The 14,537-nt window shown below is 42.8% G+C and overlaps 1 protein-coding gene across 2 annotated transcripts in view; it reads right to left on the reverse strand.

Moving 5' to 3' along the window:
• PPA2 (inorganic pyrophosphatase 2) overlaps window positions 1-14,537 on the reverse strand; it is a 48,029-nt gene that overhangs the window by 9,557 nt on the left and 23,935 nt on the right. For both annotated transcript variants that reach the window (XM_014571623.3, XM_006119315.4), the window contains 2 exons: window positions 4,604-4,731; window positions 2,876-2,961 (listed from right to left, as the gene is read on the reverse strand). In XM_014571623.3, coding sequence (XP_014427109.2) covers window positions 2,876-2,961; window positions 4,604-4,731 — 214 coding nt within the window. The remainder of the gene's footprint in view (window positions 1-2,875; window positions 2,962-4,603; window positions 4,732-14,537) is intronic.

A 14,537-nucleotide genomic window follows, 5' to 3' on the forward strand; every position in this document is an offset into this window, starting at 1 on the left:
TCTCTGATTTATTAACAGAACTGAGCAATCAGCCCTAGAGTACAGTGAGAACACATTTTTCCGGGAAACCAATAGGAGGACTATAATGAATTAGAATTTGTATTACACGTTTAGTTAAAGTCATACGTCGACAGTAGTAAGCGAGGAGTCAGAAGAATGTTCACACCATGCAGCTATTATGCTGACAGTATTTCTGTGGCAAAACACCTCAGTTAGCTTGATAATAGGCCATTTAAATTTGTATCTGGCCAAAACTTGATATTTAATGGCTGTTAAGCCTTCAACAGGACAAACTACTTAAGAAATCTTTTCCGAGTTAAGATTTAAATGCCGCCCAGCTGATTAGCAGAGCACCCACAGTGCCAACAGCTGCCAGCAAGAGTTTCTACTGGTGGTGCACATCCCTACATGCCTCACTGTTCATAACTGAATTTATTCCACACATGAATGGGAAAAAATTAGAAGGACCTATGCCTATAATTTTTTAAATATGTACACACACACACACACCAAATTGCTAGCCCCATTTAGCAAAACACTTAAGCACGTTTAATTTAAAGCACTGCTTAAATCACACTGATGTCTATGCTTAACTTTAAGCACATGCTTAAACTTTGCTAAACTGGAGCTATATTCACACTTCTCATGCCATGGTATACATTAGGGATGTAAAATCCCATTTAATTGGTTAACCAGTTAAATGTAGTGTTTAACTGGTTAACGGATCAAAGAGGAAGCAGGGGAGCACTCCAGCTGACTGAAGCCACCCTTTCCCCCCGCCACAAGCAGGGGTGCTCCACCCTGCGGCAAGCAGGAAGCTGCTCCGACCCCCATCAATTAACCAGAATAGGTAAGGGTGGTGCATACCAGTTAACCTTTCATATCACTAGTTTACATTGCCACAGTTTCCTCTGTAGGGCCATGCAATAACCTAGCAAACAGTTAAAAATTTCACTATCCCTATGCCCTGATGTTATTTGACATGTGACTTAATATATTCTAAGGGTGCCTGTACATTGATCGGGTACCCATTACTGTAGATCATTGAATACCACCATAATCTCACTATATATTAAAGGAAGTTTTTCCTGCGGGGACGACAGAGTGATATCATCACTCCATTCTACATCGCCCTAGCCCCCAGCCTCAGAGTCCCTAGAAGGGCAAGAGGCAGCCATGGCTCAGGGTTCTCCTCCCACCCCCGCCTAAGGGGTGCCTTGGGCTCCCCACTGGCTCCCGGCTCCCCTGAAGGAGGGTTGGGGGGCAGCAGCGGCTCCTTGCTGCGCTGGGGGGCCCCGACACTCCGGGACCCAGCAGGGAACTGCCACCACCGTATGCCTGGAGCTTCAGCTGGGAACTCTCCTGCCCCGCCCCGCCCCCGTGCTGGCAAGATTAGCACACCGGCTTCCTGCCAGGGAGCAGGGAGAGAAGAAAACCCCAAGGCTCCGCACTGGAGGTGGCTTGTGGAGAAGCATGAGGAGCCACTGCTGCTGCTCCCAACACCCCATGGCTCAGCTCTGGCCCTCCTCTGGTGGCCAGAGGGAGGCTGGGAAGGAGGATGGGGAAGCCAAGGAGGGAGGGGGGAAGCTGAAAAGGGGGTTGGGGGGACAGAGAGGCCAGGGCTGTGGCTGGGGTGGGGAAAACCAGGATTGCTAACCCACAAAGACAAGGGGATACAACTTGCTGCCTTCTGAGACTTCACTGAATTTCCTTACAGAGTTAATGGAAGAACTATAAATAGTTCCAGCTGCAATGAAAGCTACTGACTACACCTACAGATCAAATGGATATAACTGCAATAAATCTTTTAATTTTTGTGTTTTGTTTTTATCAACTTACATTACATTTCGACAAAAGATGTTAAACACAACATTACAAGGGTGGTATCAATCAACAGTGATCAGTGCCAATGAAGATGACTCAATGATTAGCTTTTAAGGCAATTCAAACATTCCAGTAAGAATGGCAGCTAGAAGAACTAGAGTTAATTTCCAGCTCTGCCACAGAGTTAAGAGGTGCTTTTCAGCAAATCACCTAATCTCAATGGGTCTCAACTACCCCATCTACAACACAGAGATAATACACTCCCTTCTCCAACTCTTTGTATTCTATTACTGTTCAACTCTTTGGGGGCAGGGACCGTCTCTCACTATGCCTTTGTGGAGCATGTATAGAGCATCAGGGCCCCTATCTCAGCTGGGGAATCCTGGTGCTACTGTAAAACAAATAATTACTGCCTGGAATAAATACTAGGCAGAGGATTCATTAGAGTTTGTATGGAATATGGAGGCTTTCAGGAAAATCCCAAACAGTTTTATGGGGGACAAGCACACTCAAAGTTGAGGACTAACTTGACAACTTAATTGCCTTCATGTATCATAAATGCATGTGAAGTGATGCACATCAATTTCATGATAAAATATAATAGCATAACACTACCATAATAAATGCCTAACATGACCCTAACCTTCTTTCTATATTTTAAAGTGAATACATTTAATTAATTCCTAAATAAGAACAAGGTACACCTGGCTATATAATCAAATTATATAACTTAACATTCGAAGACATTAAAAGTTAGCAACATTGTGCAAAAGACAGCAGATTACACGGTAACTGTTTTTTAAACCATTATTCAAATTTACTACAAATAATCTGCAGTCCTCATATGATCAATATATATTTTTTGAGTAACTTCCAGTAAACCCTATGTAGTTACCATGCAAAGAGCAATTATCTATCAGGATGCTGTAAAAACCAGAAAGGTGACTGCCACATCAAAACAAAGAAGTCTAAGTGGTTCATAAGCAGCAGTTCATTCACACTAACAGAATGAATACAATACAAATAGGCATAGCTTTGAATAGATACTTACCACTTTATAGAACCTCCGTCAGCCTTTTTATGAAGCAAAGCTTTCCAGTATTCATGGGTGGATTTAATAATTTCAACAGCAAAATCCTGGTTGATAACAAGAAAAGTTTTGTGATAGAAAAAGCTATTAAACTCCAAAGAATTAATTTATTTAAAATGCAATTTCACATGGTATATTTTCCAGAACTTTTAATGCAACTTCATAGGAGGGTCCTCCATAGTCAAACTTTTCTAAGGTCAGAAACACACCTCCCTAAACAACCAAGTACATTAGCATCATATGCAGAATACTTTTTGGTTGGTGACTAGAAGCAACAAAGGAGGCTTCATGAAAAATGAAATCAGTGAATGTGGACAGGAATAAAACACCACAGAAGATGCTGCATGTGTAGCTACACATGTAGCAATATAGTCTGATGCGCGCCTGGGCTGCCCCGCCGCCGGCTTCTCCCGAGGCTTTGCAAAGCCGCAAAGCTGTATACCCGGCGTATAAGACGACCCCCGATTTTTGGGGGATGTTTTTTAACATCAAAAGTCGTGTTATACGTCGGAAAATATGATAGTCAGGGGTAAAGGTATTTAGGGCAAACTCTGATCCAAAATTCCATCCGTTTTGGCTGCAGCCTTGTTCAGGCCTCACCGAATATACATTGTATAGTAAAAATTAAAATAAAGGCAGACAGTGCAGGAGCTGGCAACAGAGCTTCAGGTTGTCTGCCCTTGCAGCACTGGTTATTTCCCACCAAGCTAATGATTCATTTTAATGAAAAAAAAGTAACAAGATAATGTCTTTAACCTGGAAAGTTGTTTGGGTTGGTCAGCTAGCATTTTATATCTTAGTTCATTATCAAGCTATCCTAGCCTGTCCTTGCAGAGTCCTCATTTCTCTGGAACCTACTTATAATGCTTGGGAGAGGAGGGAGAAATCCTCTATAAATTGTGCATATGTGATTTTTCAAAACAATCAAACCCAAATTCACCTGGAAAAGACCATGCAGTCTCTACAGTGAGCAGTGCTCCTATGACCACTGCAGTTCCAACCACCAGCAATTTTATCTACAGATTGTCAAAAAATCATGAGAATTTTTCTAAAGATGGGGAAAGATCTTTAGACAAAGACTGCTGAAGCATTTTTACTCAAAATTACTAAAAACATCTTAGAGAGAAGGCCAAGAAGCATAGAAAAATCTGCAATCTGCTGCTTCTTTTAAAAGATACAGCCTTGTGAAACTGTCGTGAACATTTGCCATTCCATGCATAAAATCTATTCCCCATGTTTTTCCTATGATGACAAAGATACTGGGGGAAAAATCCAGCCCTTATCCCAGAAAACACACAAGCATGTGCATTAAATCACCATATGATTGGGACTTAATATTTCACCTATTTGTTAAAAAAAAATCTATTTCCTGGGAATAGGTTTAATTTGGCAAGTTTGCCTAATTATTTTCCACAGACAAAAATACAGGTATTTAAAATTCTCTCCACCATATGGAGTCTGGTTTTAATTTAACAACAACATGAATATAACCAAATAAGGTTCTGACGTTTGATAATATATTTCTACACAGCCCCCCTCATCTTGCATTTAAAGAATGCTGACATATTCTTATTCCTTTATAATGCACCAACCACTTCCCTTATAAGAAATTCCAAAATTCTCAGATATATCATTCCAAAAAAACAGATGTGCCAGCAAGATGCATTTTTAAATCTGTATCATCTTTACCTTGTCTTTAAACTCTCCATTAAAAGCAAACTGATTTTCTGGCTTGTCATCTGGGACCTTATATAATCGGAACCAGTCAACCGTAGCCTCAAGATAACCTGGTTTGTGTTTCTTGACATCATCAATATCTGTAGATATATATATAAAAAAAGTATTGCATTTTTTACTCACAGTTTTTGTAACATTGATTTTTAGAAGTCTCATAAAATATTTGCAAGCAATTTGATTTCAGTGAATTATTTCAAAGTCATTAGGGAATTTCAGTTTCTTACCTTAGTTGCCCATAATTGGCATTTTATGATTTCACCATCACAGTACAATAGATAAGCCAGTCACCACCTTGTCTTCATTAATTAAGACCCAAAGGGCCAGTGAATAAAGTGACCATCTTTATAGCAGGTGGGGAAGAAAATTCCATATTTATGGGGTTTCATCTCACTAGGTACCCAGTGCAAGACTTGGATGACTTTATAAATTTTATTTCCCCAGCAGCTGGGGGACTACTGCATCTTTTTGATAATGAAACAATAGCTGGCAAAAACAATTTTAGCTCATGGATTTTAAACAAGCACCTGAAAAAAGAAAAGGAAGCTTGGTGTAACAAAGGAAAACCTAAAATGCCGACACCTATTACTTCTGAAGCTGGTCCATGTAATACAGAAAAGGTAAATGCCACTAGCATTAAGTATTCCAAAACCTACTGTTGGTTACTTTCACTAAGCATATTTTACCCTTACCTGTGCAGATGCCAAGCACCTGACAGCAGCATGTGAAAGTTCATGCTTTTTAAGGATAGGACAGGGAACGAAGGGCAGGGCATCCCTATGCAGCAGAGCATGATGAATTTGGAAAACAGCTGTTCTACTTATGAATTCTAGTTGTTATTGTGAAACTGTATTATGAAAAGTTTCTGTAGCATGAGCCTGTATGTACAGTGAAACCCTGTGTTATCCGGCACTCTGTTAACCAGAAAACTCTGTTAATCATCATGGCTTCCAGCCACAATACTGTTACATTTTCAGGCGCACAGGCCTGGCTTGGTTTACCATGATTGGCTTAACAATTTTTTATTTAAGAAGTACTAATCATCTTTAACTCAAAATAGAAATAAAAGACCGAACTATGTAACACTTTAAAGACTAACAAGATGGTTTATTAGGTGATGAGCTTTCGTGGGCCAGACCCACTTCCTCAGATCAATTTGTGGAAGAAAACTGGCACGACCATATATACCAAAGTGATACAATCAAAAAAAGTGAACACAGATAAAATTGACAAATCAAATTTTAGAACAGAGTGGGGGTGAGGGAAGAAGGTTAGTGTCTGTGAGGTAATGACATTAGGGGTGATAATTGGGGAAGCTATCTTTGTAATGGGTGAGATAATTAGCTAATCAGTGGCCACCAACAAGTAGATCAGTATCTACTGGTAGATTTCGGAGCCTTTGACAGGTGATCCTGACTGGTTTGGCCAAGAGGCTATCAAGTGCCAGCACCTCAGCTGCCCCTCCCCCTACTGCTGCAAATCTCCTGCCCTTTGCCTTGGACCTGCCTCCCCGCACCCTTGGGAGCCTCCTGCCTGCTGTACAGAGCAGGGGAGGGAGACGAGAGGCACCAATGTCAGGGTGCCCCCTCTCCCACCCTGTATCCTATCTCCACAGAGCAGAGTGGAGGGCACAACAGGACTTGGGAGGGAGTTTGCTGCCTGCTTTTGGGTGTGCTGGTGGGCCAGGGCAGGGGTGAGCCTGCCCTAGCCCCACTGCACCATCACCCAGGAGAAGCCTGAGATAACCAATGCCCAGTTGGAGTCCACATCCTGAAACCCTACCTCAGTCATGAACCCCTCCTGTACCCTAAGACCCTGCCCTAGCACCCCTCATCCAAACGCCATCCCAGAGCATGCACTTAGAACCCCTCCAGCACCCCAACAGCCTGCCCCAAGCTCAGCTCAGAGCCCCTCTCGCACTCCAAATCCCTTAATCCAAGACCAGAGCCTGCACATTCAACCCACTGCCCCTGCCTGGTGAAAGGGAGGGAGGGTGGGGGAAGGAGGATGGAGTGAGCAGGGGCGAGGCCTCAGAGAAGGGGCATGAAGGAGGTGGAGCAAGGGTATATGGATTTGAGGTAGATCTTGGATTGCACTTAAATTCAAAAAGTGATCTCGTGCTTTCAAAGGCTGGAGACCACTGTGCTAGACCAACTGACAGTCTTACTGTTAGAGAAGCTTGGAATGCCAGTTGTAGCAGGCAATATTGTATGCATGTGGAGGGGGGTGGAATGCTGAAGTTTTATTTTTCTGCTGTGCTTTATAGACTGTTTCCCTTTTGCTACTCTTACTCTGCACCATTCTTCATTAAACATCTCGGAGTTTTTAATTATAGCCTACCACATAAAACTTCAGGTGGTTATTGTAACTACTACGTACTTTTTAAAAAAATTTGGAAAAAGTGTGACAAAGGTAAGTCCTGTTGTTGTCAAGCCAGCACTCAGCCACAGAAGAGGAGGAGGAGGAGGAGAAAGTCCAAGGGGGTACTGATAAAGGAGCAGACAAGTGGGAAGAAACAATAAAGAGGGGACGTGATTTACTACACAAGGATCTGGCAGATATGAAACCAGGCTTCATCAGAATAAAACAAACAGGAATCGGGTGATTCTATCTTCCCTACACCACAGTCCTTCGGTGTCACCTGTAGTATCAAATATGCATAAATGGACCCCCATTGGAACTTTGTATTCAGGCTGAAGTCAAAGGGAACTAAACATGTACAGAATACCAAATGTATGCCTCAACATAATTTGGTCCTATTTATCTATATTGTCAATCTCTACTCAGAAGAGGCCCAGGATGCGCATGTCTGGAGCCCTACAGTTCATACCGTATTAACACTGGAGTGGGGAGTGATTTCAGCATATTCCCTGCATGCATTTTGCAGCTCCACTTCATAAGCATCCAACTTAAACCAAGGGTTAAAAAAGCATATGAAAAAAAGTTAGCTGTTATTACAGTAAGTGTAAGCAGCTTGGTTAGAATCAAGAAAATCTCTAGAGTCTGGCACAAATGACTTCAGCTTGTTTTTTTGTCGAAGGAAAGAGCCAATGAAAATGCAGCTCCCAAGTCTATCAGGCCTTACAAAGGAAAGCGATAAAAACGTTTGTACAAAACTACCATTTTTAGTACAACAGATGCTGTTTCTCGCAAGCAAAGCTAAAACAACATGCTTGCAACAAGCTTTCTAAACAAGGTCTGTGGGAAGAGGAGACATATGTTTTCAATAACATCCTATAAACATTTACAGGAAGCAGCAGCTACATTCCATATAAAGGCATTTGTTGTATTTTCTGCAGCATGGAGGGAAAAATCCTAGTTCAGACAATTAATTGCTTCATGTTCAATGTTTACACAAATTCCCAACAAAAGCTTTCATGAGCCTCTTCTGCTGCTCTGCATATAAATATACCCATGCATACAAAAAGAGAATGAACATAGTACATAACAAATATTTCTCTCAGTTTGCCAGAAAGGTAAATTAGTCCTCATCTGTATTTGACTTCAATGCATAAATTAAATCCAATTACGAGACAAGTGGTCAATTTTTTCCCCCCACTTCTAAAGTTTCCCTCTCTTCTTGGCAAAGATATTACACAAAGCTCAGGTCTGCTTTAGAAGATTCAAGAGTAGGGGGAAAAGTTTGAGACCCAGACCTACCTCCTTGTTTTTAAAATACTTCACTGAGTCCAGTGATGGTTATCTGGCAAGCAGCTGCCCAGGCACATAAAGGACTATGGGGTTCAAATATTTAGAGGGCAGAGTTAAGACAAATTAGTTTACATAAAAACTAATTCTTCCCTTGCGCCAATGAAAATTTCCAGATTAAAAATTTTAATTTACACACATGTGCATGCACACTTAAAAAGCTGTGCTGTATGAACTGCAGCTTGATTTGAAACAAGGCTTTTCCCTACCCCTTCCAATATTAAAAGTTGTAATTTTATAATCCCAACACAATACATAAGGACCAGCACTTCGACACTATACCTCCTTAATCCCCAATGAAGCCAATGGGACCTGATGTCAAGCATCATGTAATTCACGTATTGCACATGCAAATTACAGCTTTTTCATTGTTCTAGATGAGAAAGTTCTAGGCAGGTTTTCCAGTTTGAACAGTACTTACCCATAAATGCCTACAAGATTGAAGGCCTATGAACAAACAATGGGAAATGCTCAGAAAATGTTCTCCTTTAAATTCTGTTTTGGAAATCAATTAGGGTATGTCCACTCTGCGGAGCTATTTTGGGATACTGGAAGTATCCTGAAATAGCTATTCCATGTCTACTGAAGCAGCCCATTATGTCAAAATAGATTTTGAAATAACAGGCGGCTTGTTCTGACATCCCAGTAACCCTTGTGGAACAAGGGTTAAGGAGAATTTCGGAATAGCAAGTTATTTTGAAACGTGATGCTGTGTGGACAGTGCCAAATTACAAAACAAGCTATTTTGAAAAAGCATTGAAATAAGCTACGCAATTTGCGCAGTGCAAATGGTGTAGCTTATTTCAAGTTAACAGTGCTTGCTGTGTAGACATACCCTTACAGTAATGAGCATGAACCCAGAATGGGGGAACAGGCGATACCTGCTGCATGTTTAAAATCAATAAGAAAAAAAATTAATATACAACACAAACCAAGGACAGGGTTTTGAAATATTTATACTTTACAGTCCTCAAATTATTTTTTCCAGATTAACCTTAGCAACTAATCCTCATCAGAAACTATGCACATGCCTAGTTTGAACTTAATATAAAGTAGCCTACTCCACCCAAGTTTTAAAAAACCCTAACATTTATGAAAAGTGTTTTAGTATATGAAAAAAACATATTAGATGTTGTTTAAACTTCTGAAGGGCACAAAGGAGACAAGAAAGGTCCTTGCTAGACAGATCAAGCAAAAGAATTCTCCACCCAAACAGAAATATTAAGTGAATAATAGAAAGTGATTGATCAAAGTGAGTTAGAACGCAGTAACTAGTCTCCTCCATTGTGATGCCACTACCATAATAAAATTATATCAGCTAATCAGTTATTAGAAGAGGTTATTTAGTTTTATCCTCAGCTTCGGTCCATTTGAATAAAAAAAGTCTCATGGGAAAAAGAGTTAAAAGAGACATTTTGTACTGCACATCTGTTTATTTTCAGATAAACCAGATTTGTTTATTTTCAAAACAAAGAGGGATTCCTGTTAACCACTGCAAACTGCAGTCAGGTTTTGTTGGACCAGATAGAGGACTCCCCCCCACATACACTCTTTGGACTATTCAGTCAATCTCTGAAGTAGGGATGTAAGCGACTAGTCGGGTAGTTGAGTTACTACTCGACTATCACTTCCCCCTCTTGCTGGCTCTATCAGAGGAAGTAAGGTGAGGGAGCAGGAGCTGGTACTGGGGGAAGCCAGGTTAAAAAGCTAGTTTCCCCAGCACCATCTCCACGGAGGTGGGGGGGCCAGAGGCGCAGTGGGGGACAAGGAAAGAGCCAGAAATCAACTGTCCCAGTTCATGCCGGGTCCCAGAAGCTACATCTCTGCCTTTTGCTACATTTCAAAGGCAGATGTGCGGCGTGGGGGGGGGGGAGCAGGAGGAGGGAGGATTCCCTGTTGCTCCTCTGCCTTTGAAATGTAGCAAAAGCCTTGGGTGGCTCTTGCTACATTTCAAAAGCAGAGGCACAGCTTCTGTAACCAGGCACGAATGGGGACTGCTTCATTGTCTGCCTGCGCCAGGTTCCCCGCTGCGCCTCTGCCTGTGAAAAGTAGCGGGCCCAAGGCTCTTGCTACATTTCAGAAGCAGAGGCACAGTGAGGATAGCAAGCGCCCCCCTACCCCCATAGACTAATTGAGTAGTGGATGGAAATTCCATCGACTACCCTATTAGCTGATTAATCCAAATTTAACATCCCTATTCTGAAGTGAGTGTTTCTTATACTTACCCACCTTACTTTCTGATTGGTAGAAGGATGCTTCTCAGAATATGCCTACACAGCAACCAGACACTCCTGGTTGGCCCGTGCCAGCCAACTCACGCTCCAGGGCTGTTTTATTACAGTGTGGACTTCCAGGCTCAGACTGGAATCTGAGCCCTAGGATCGTCCCATCTTTCAGAGTCACAGGGACCAGGCTTCAGACCAAACCCAGAAGCACAGAAAGCAATAAAGACTCACAGATCGAGCCCCTTGAGCCAGAATCAGCTGGCAACGGCCAGCCACAGGTGTCTGGTTGCTATGGGGACATATCCTCAGAGCTGTCTAGTCCCCATCTGGCAAGCTGCCCTGCATTGTGACTCAACAGCATGAGTACCAACCTTGAGGCAGACTGTTACAAAACAGGGCACAAAACCCAGATTGGTTGTGAATTCTACACTTCACCAGACAGTTACAAAGTGTAAACATCTCAGGGGCTGTGACAACCTTAAGATGGCGTCCCCTTGAGCCTTGCCACCCAAAAGTCTCTTGCCATCCAGGTTAGCCTATTTGTGACAGATGGACTCTTCCCCCACAGTTCACAGCAATATTCAGGTTACTCTCAGTCCCAAAAGACCAGGCACTTATCCCAGGTTAATTGCATGTTGGATCTCTGACCAACAATTTATTAAAGGACTGGCTACAATCTATCTAAACATTTCTTAATATGGGATAAGGAAATGAGGGAATTATTTAGATGGTCAAAACAGATAAACAAATATACATATAAATGAATTCCAATCTTAAGTTTTAAAAAGCGATAAAAGGTTGCATAATAAACAAGCACTATACGTCCTTTATGGCTAACCCAGACTAAGCAACAGGGATCTTTTCCTTATTCTTAGAGACCGAAACCAATCCTTTATGTCCCCCCTCAGAGTCCAAGTAGTATAAAGATACTCTCTGTTGGTGGGGGGGAGGGGTTCTCTCTCCCCCTTTCTGCTTTGTGCTTCAAACTCAGCTGATGACAGCAATTCACTTGCCAGACTTATCTTTATGGGGAATAAACAAATACATATTTTGTTCTCTTTAACGCTGCACTCTAATCCATCTTGTGTGGATAGCCTTCCTTGTCAGGCACAACACAACAGCTTCTGCTGGAGACCAGAACTTCACACTCGTTAATGCTTCTCTTTGGTGATTTACACCATTTTAAAGGTTTACAATGTGAGTAATTAATTATTACCTTATACCATGGGGCACTGATTTTATAAATCAGATTAATGCAGGCAGCAAACCACAGGCACTCTAACTCTACACACTAAACAGATTCTTATAATGTTAATACGGACGGGGGCTGCAGACAGGGGAGTTTGAGAGGGACCGCAAGAGATCCCGCCGCTGAACAGGCTACCCGGTGAGAGTGAGAGTACTCGCTTTTGGTGTGAGTGAGTTTGCTCGACTGTTTGAATTTTGTTTGTTGAATTCTGATTCTGATTTCAGGTGAGGTAAACAGGATGAAGTTTAATAAAGACAACTGTAAAGTGCTCCACTTAGGAAGGAACAATCAGTTTCACACATACAGAATGGGAAGTGACTGTCTAGGAAAGAGTATGGCAGAAAGGGATCTTGGGGTTATAGTGGACCACAAGCTGAATATGAGTCAGCAGTGTGATGCTGTTGCAAAAAAAGTGAACGTGATTCTGGCATGAATTAACAGGTGTGCTCTGAGCAAGACACGAGAAGTCATTCTTCTGCTCTACTCTGTGCTGGTTAGGCCTCAGTTGGAGTATTGTGTCCAGTTCTGGGCACCGCATTTCAAGAAAGATGTGGAGAAATTGGAAAGGGTCCAAAGAAGAGCACCAAGAATGATTAAAGGTCTAGAGAACATGACCTATGAAGGAAGGCTGAAAGAATTGGGTTTGTTTAGTTTAGAAAAGAGAAGATTGAGGGTGGACATGATAGCCGTTTTCAGGTATCTAAAAGGGTGTCATAAGGAGGAAGGAGAAAACTTGTTCATCTTGGCCTCTGAGGATAGAGCAAGAAGCAATGGGCTTAAACTGCAGCAAGGGAGGTTTAGGTTGGACATTAGGAAAATGTTCCTAACTGTCAGGATAGTTAAACACTGGAATAAATTGCCCAGGGAGGTTGTGGAATCCCCATCTCAGGAGATATTTAAGAGTAGGTTAGATAAATGTCTATCAGGGATGGTCTAGACAGTATTTGGTCCTGCCATGAGGGCAGGGGACTAGACTCTATGACCTGTGGAGGTCCCTTCCAGTCCTAGTATTCTATGATTATTTTAAAAAGCTCACACTCACAGGTGAGCCTAGCTGATTTCAGCTTTGTAAAGGTATTTATCAGTATTCAACTGAGGCATAGGGACCTTGGCATGAACTGCCATAACTGTTCATTCTATATTAGGGTCCATCTTGTAGAAAAGGAAAAATGGATGCATTGGAGTAAACTTGATTGTTTCAAAACACAAATTGTGTGTGCGCATATCACATTTTTGGTGGGTATTTTAAAGAGATTAAATAGCCCATTTTCAAATAAACTGGAGTTCTGTCACCAAAGCACCCAATCCTTTATGACAAGAATGTTACTCAGTACACTAGTGTGGTCTTAAATCTGGTTTTGATTTAAATGTTAAATAATGCTCATGGCTTTGCCTCCTCCCTCCCGTATTTTATTTTGGTCATACTAAACTATTTCTTAATCAGTTTACTTTCTGGTTTAAAAAAAAAAAGTGTAGAAGGTTAAAAAAGAAAAAGCTTTGTCCAAAGCCTGAATCATAATTGCTTTGTCAGATCATTTAGCTGGCCACCAGGTATTTTTTAATTATTATAAAATGTATATTGATAACCTCTGAACATTATGGAACACTGTAAACTTTGATGCAAGCATTGACAGCAACTCCACAGATCTCAGTTTCTGAGAGAGGGATATATGGGGAAGCTAACAGAGAGATGCTGTCAGATAACTGAATCGCAAATCATTTACCTCTTCTTACCAGGTGTGCCTTCCTATTTACAAGCAACTATACTGTGGCTGGTTAGCTGAAGCTTCAGAGTTATTTCTCAGGACTGTCAAGTTCAAACCGTGGAGACAAGGTACATGGGAAAGACCAAGTAGCCTCCAAACCAAACATAGATCAAAAGAGGATGTACAGGCAGTCCCCGGGTTACGTACAAGATAGGGACTGTAGGTTTGTTCTTAAGTTGAATCTGTATGTAAGTCGGAACTGGCGTCCAGATTCAGACTCTGCTGAAACTGACCGCCAGTTCTGACTTACATACAGAATCAACTTAAGAACCCCAGGCGTCCCCAAGTCAGCTGCTGCTGAAACTGATCAGCAGCTGATTCCAGGAAGCCTGGGGCAGAGCAACTCTGCCTGGGGCTTCCTGTAGTCAGCGCTGGTCAGTTTCAGCAGAAGCTGACTTGGGGACGCCTGGGGCAGAGCAGCTGGGGTGCTGCTGGGTTGCTCCAGTAGCGCCGCTCCTGGGTGCTACTGGAACAACCTAGCAGCACCCCATCTGCTCTGCCCCAGGCGTCCTGATTCAGCCGCTGCTGAAACTGACCAGCAGCGGCTGAATCAGGACCTGGGGCAGAGCAGCTGGGGTGCTGCCGGGTTGGTCCAGTAGTGCCCAGAGCGGGCTCTGCAGGACCAATCGGCAGCGCCCCAGCTGCTCTGCCCCAGAGTCCAAAACAAAAGCCTGGTCTGCTGGGGGGGGGGGGAGCACACTAGCTGCGCCCCCCCCCCTCCCCAGCAGACCAGGGACACGGGGAGCAGAGCCTCTGAGGCTTTGCTCTGGCAAAGCCTCAGAGGGAGGGACCCCGCCGCGGCTGCGGCTTCAGTCCGGGAGCCTGTGGTCTGCTGGGGACGGTCCCCAGAGCAAAGCCTCAGAGGCGCGGGGAACCGCCGCTGCTGCCGCTTCAATCTGGGTGCCTGTGGTCTGCTGGGGACCGTCCCCAGCAGACCACAG

The sequence above is a fragment of the Pelodiscus sinensis genome, chromosome 5 (genome assembly GCF_049634645.1).
Source record: "Pelodiscus sinensis isolate JC-2024 chromosome 5, ASM4963464v1, whole genome shotgun sequence".
Classification (NCBI taxonomy): Eukaryota; Metazoa; Chordata; order Testudines; family Trionychidae; genus Pelodiscus; species Pelodiscus sinensis.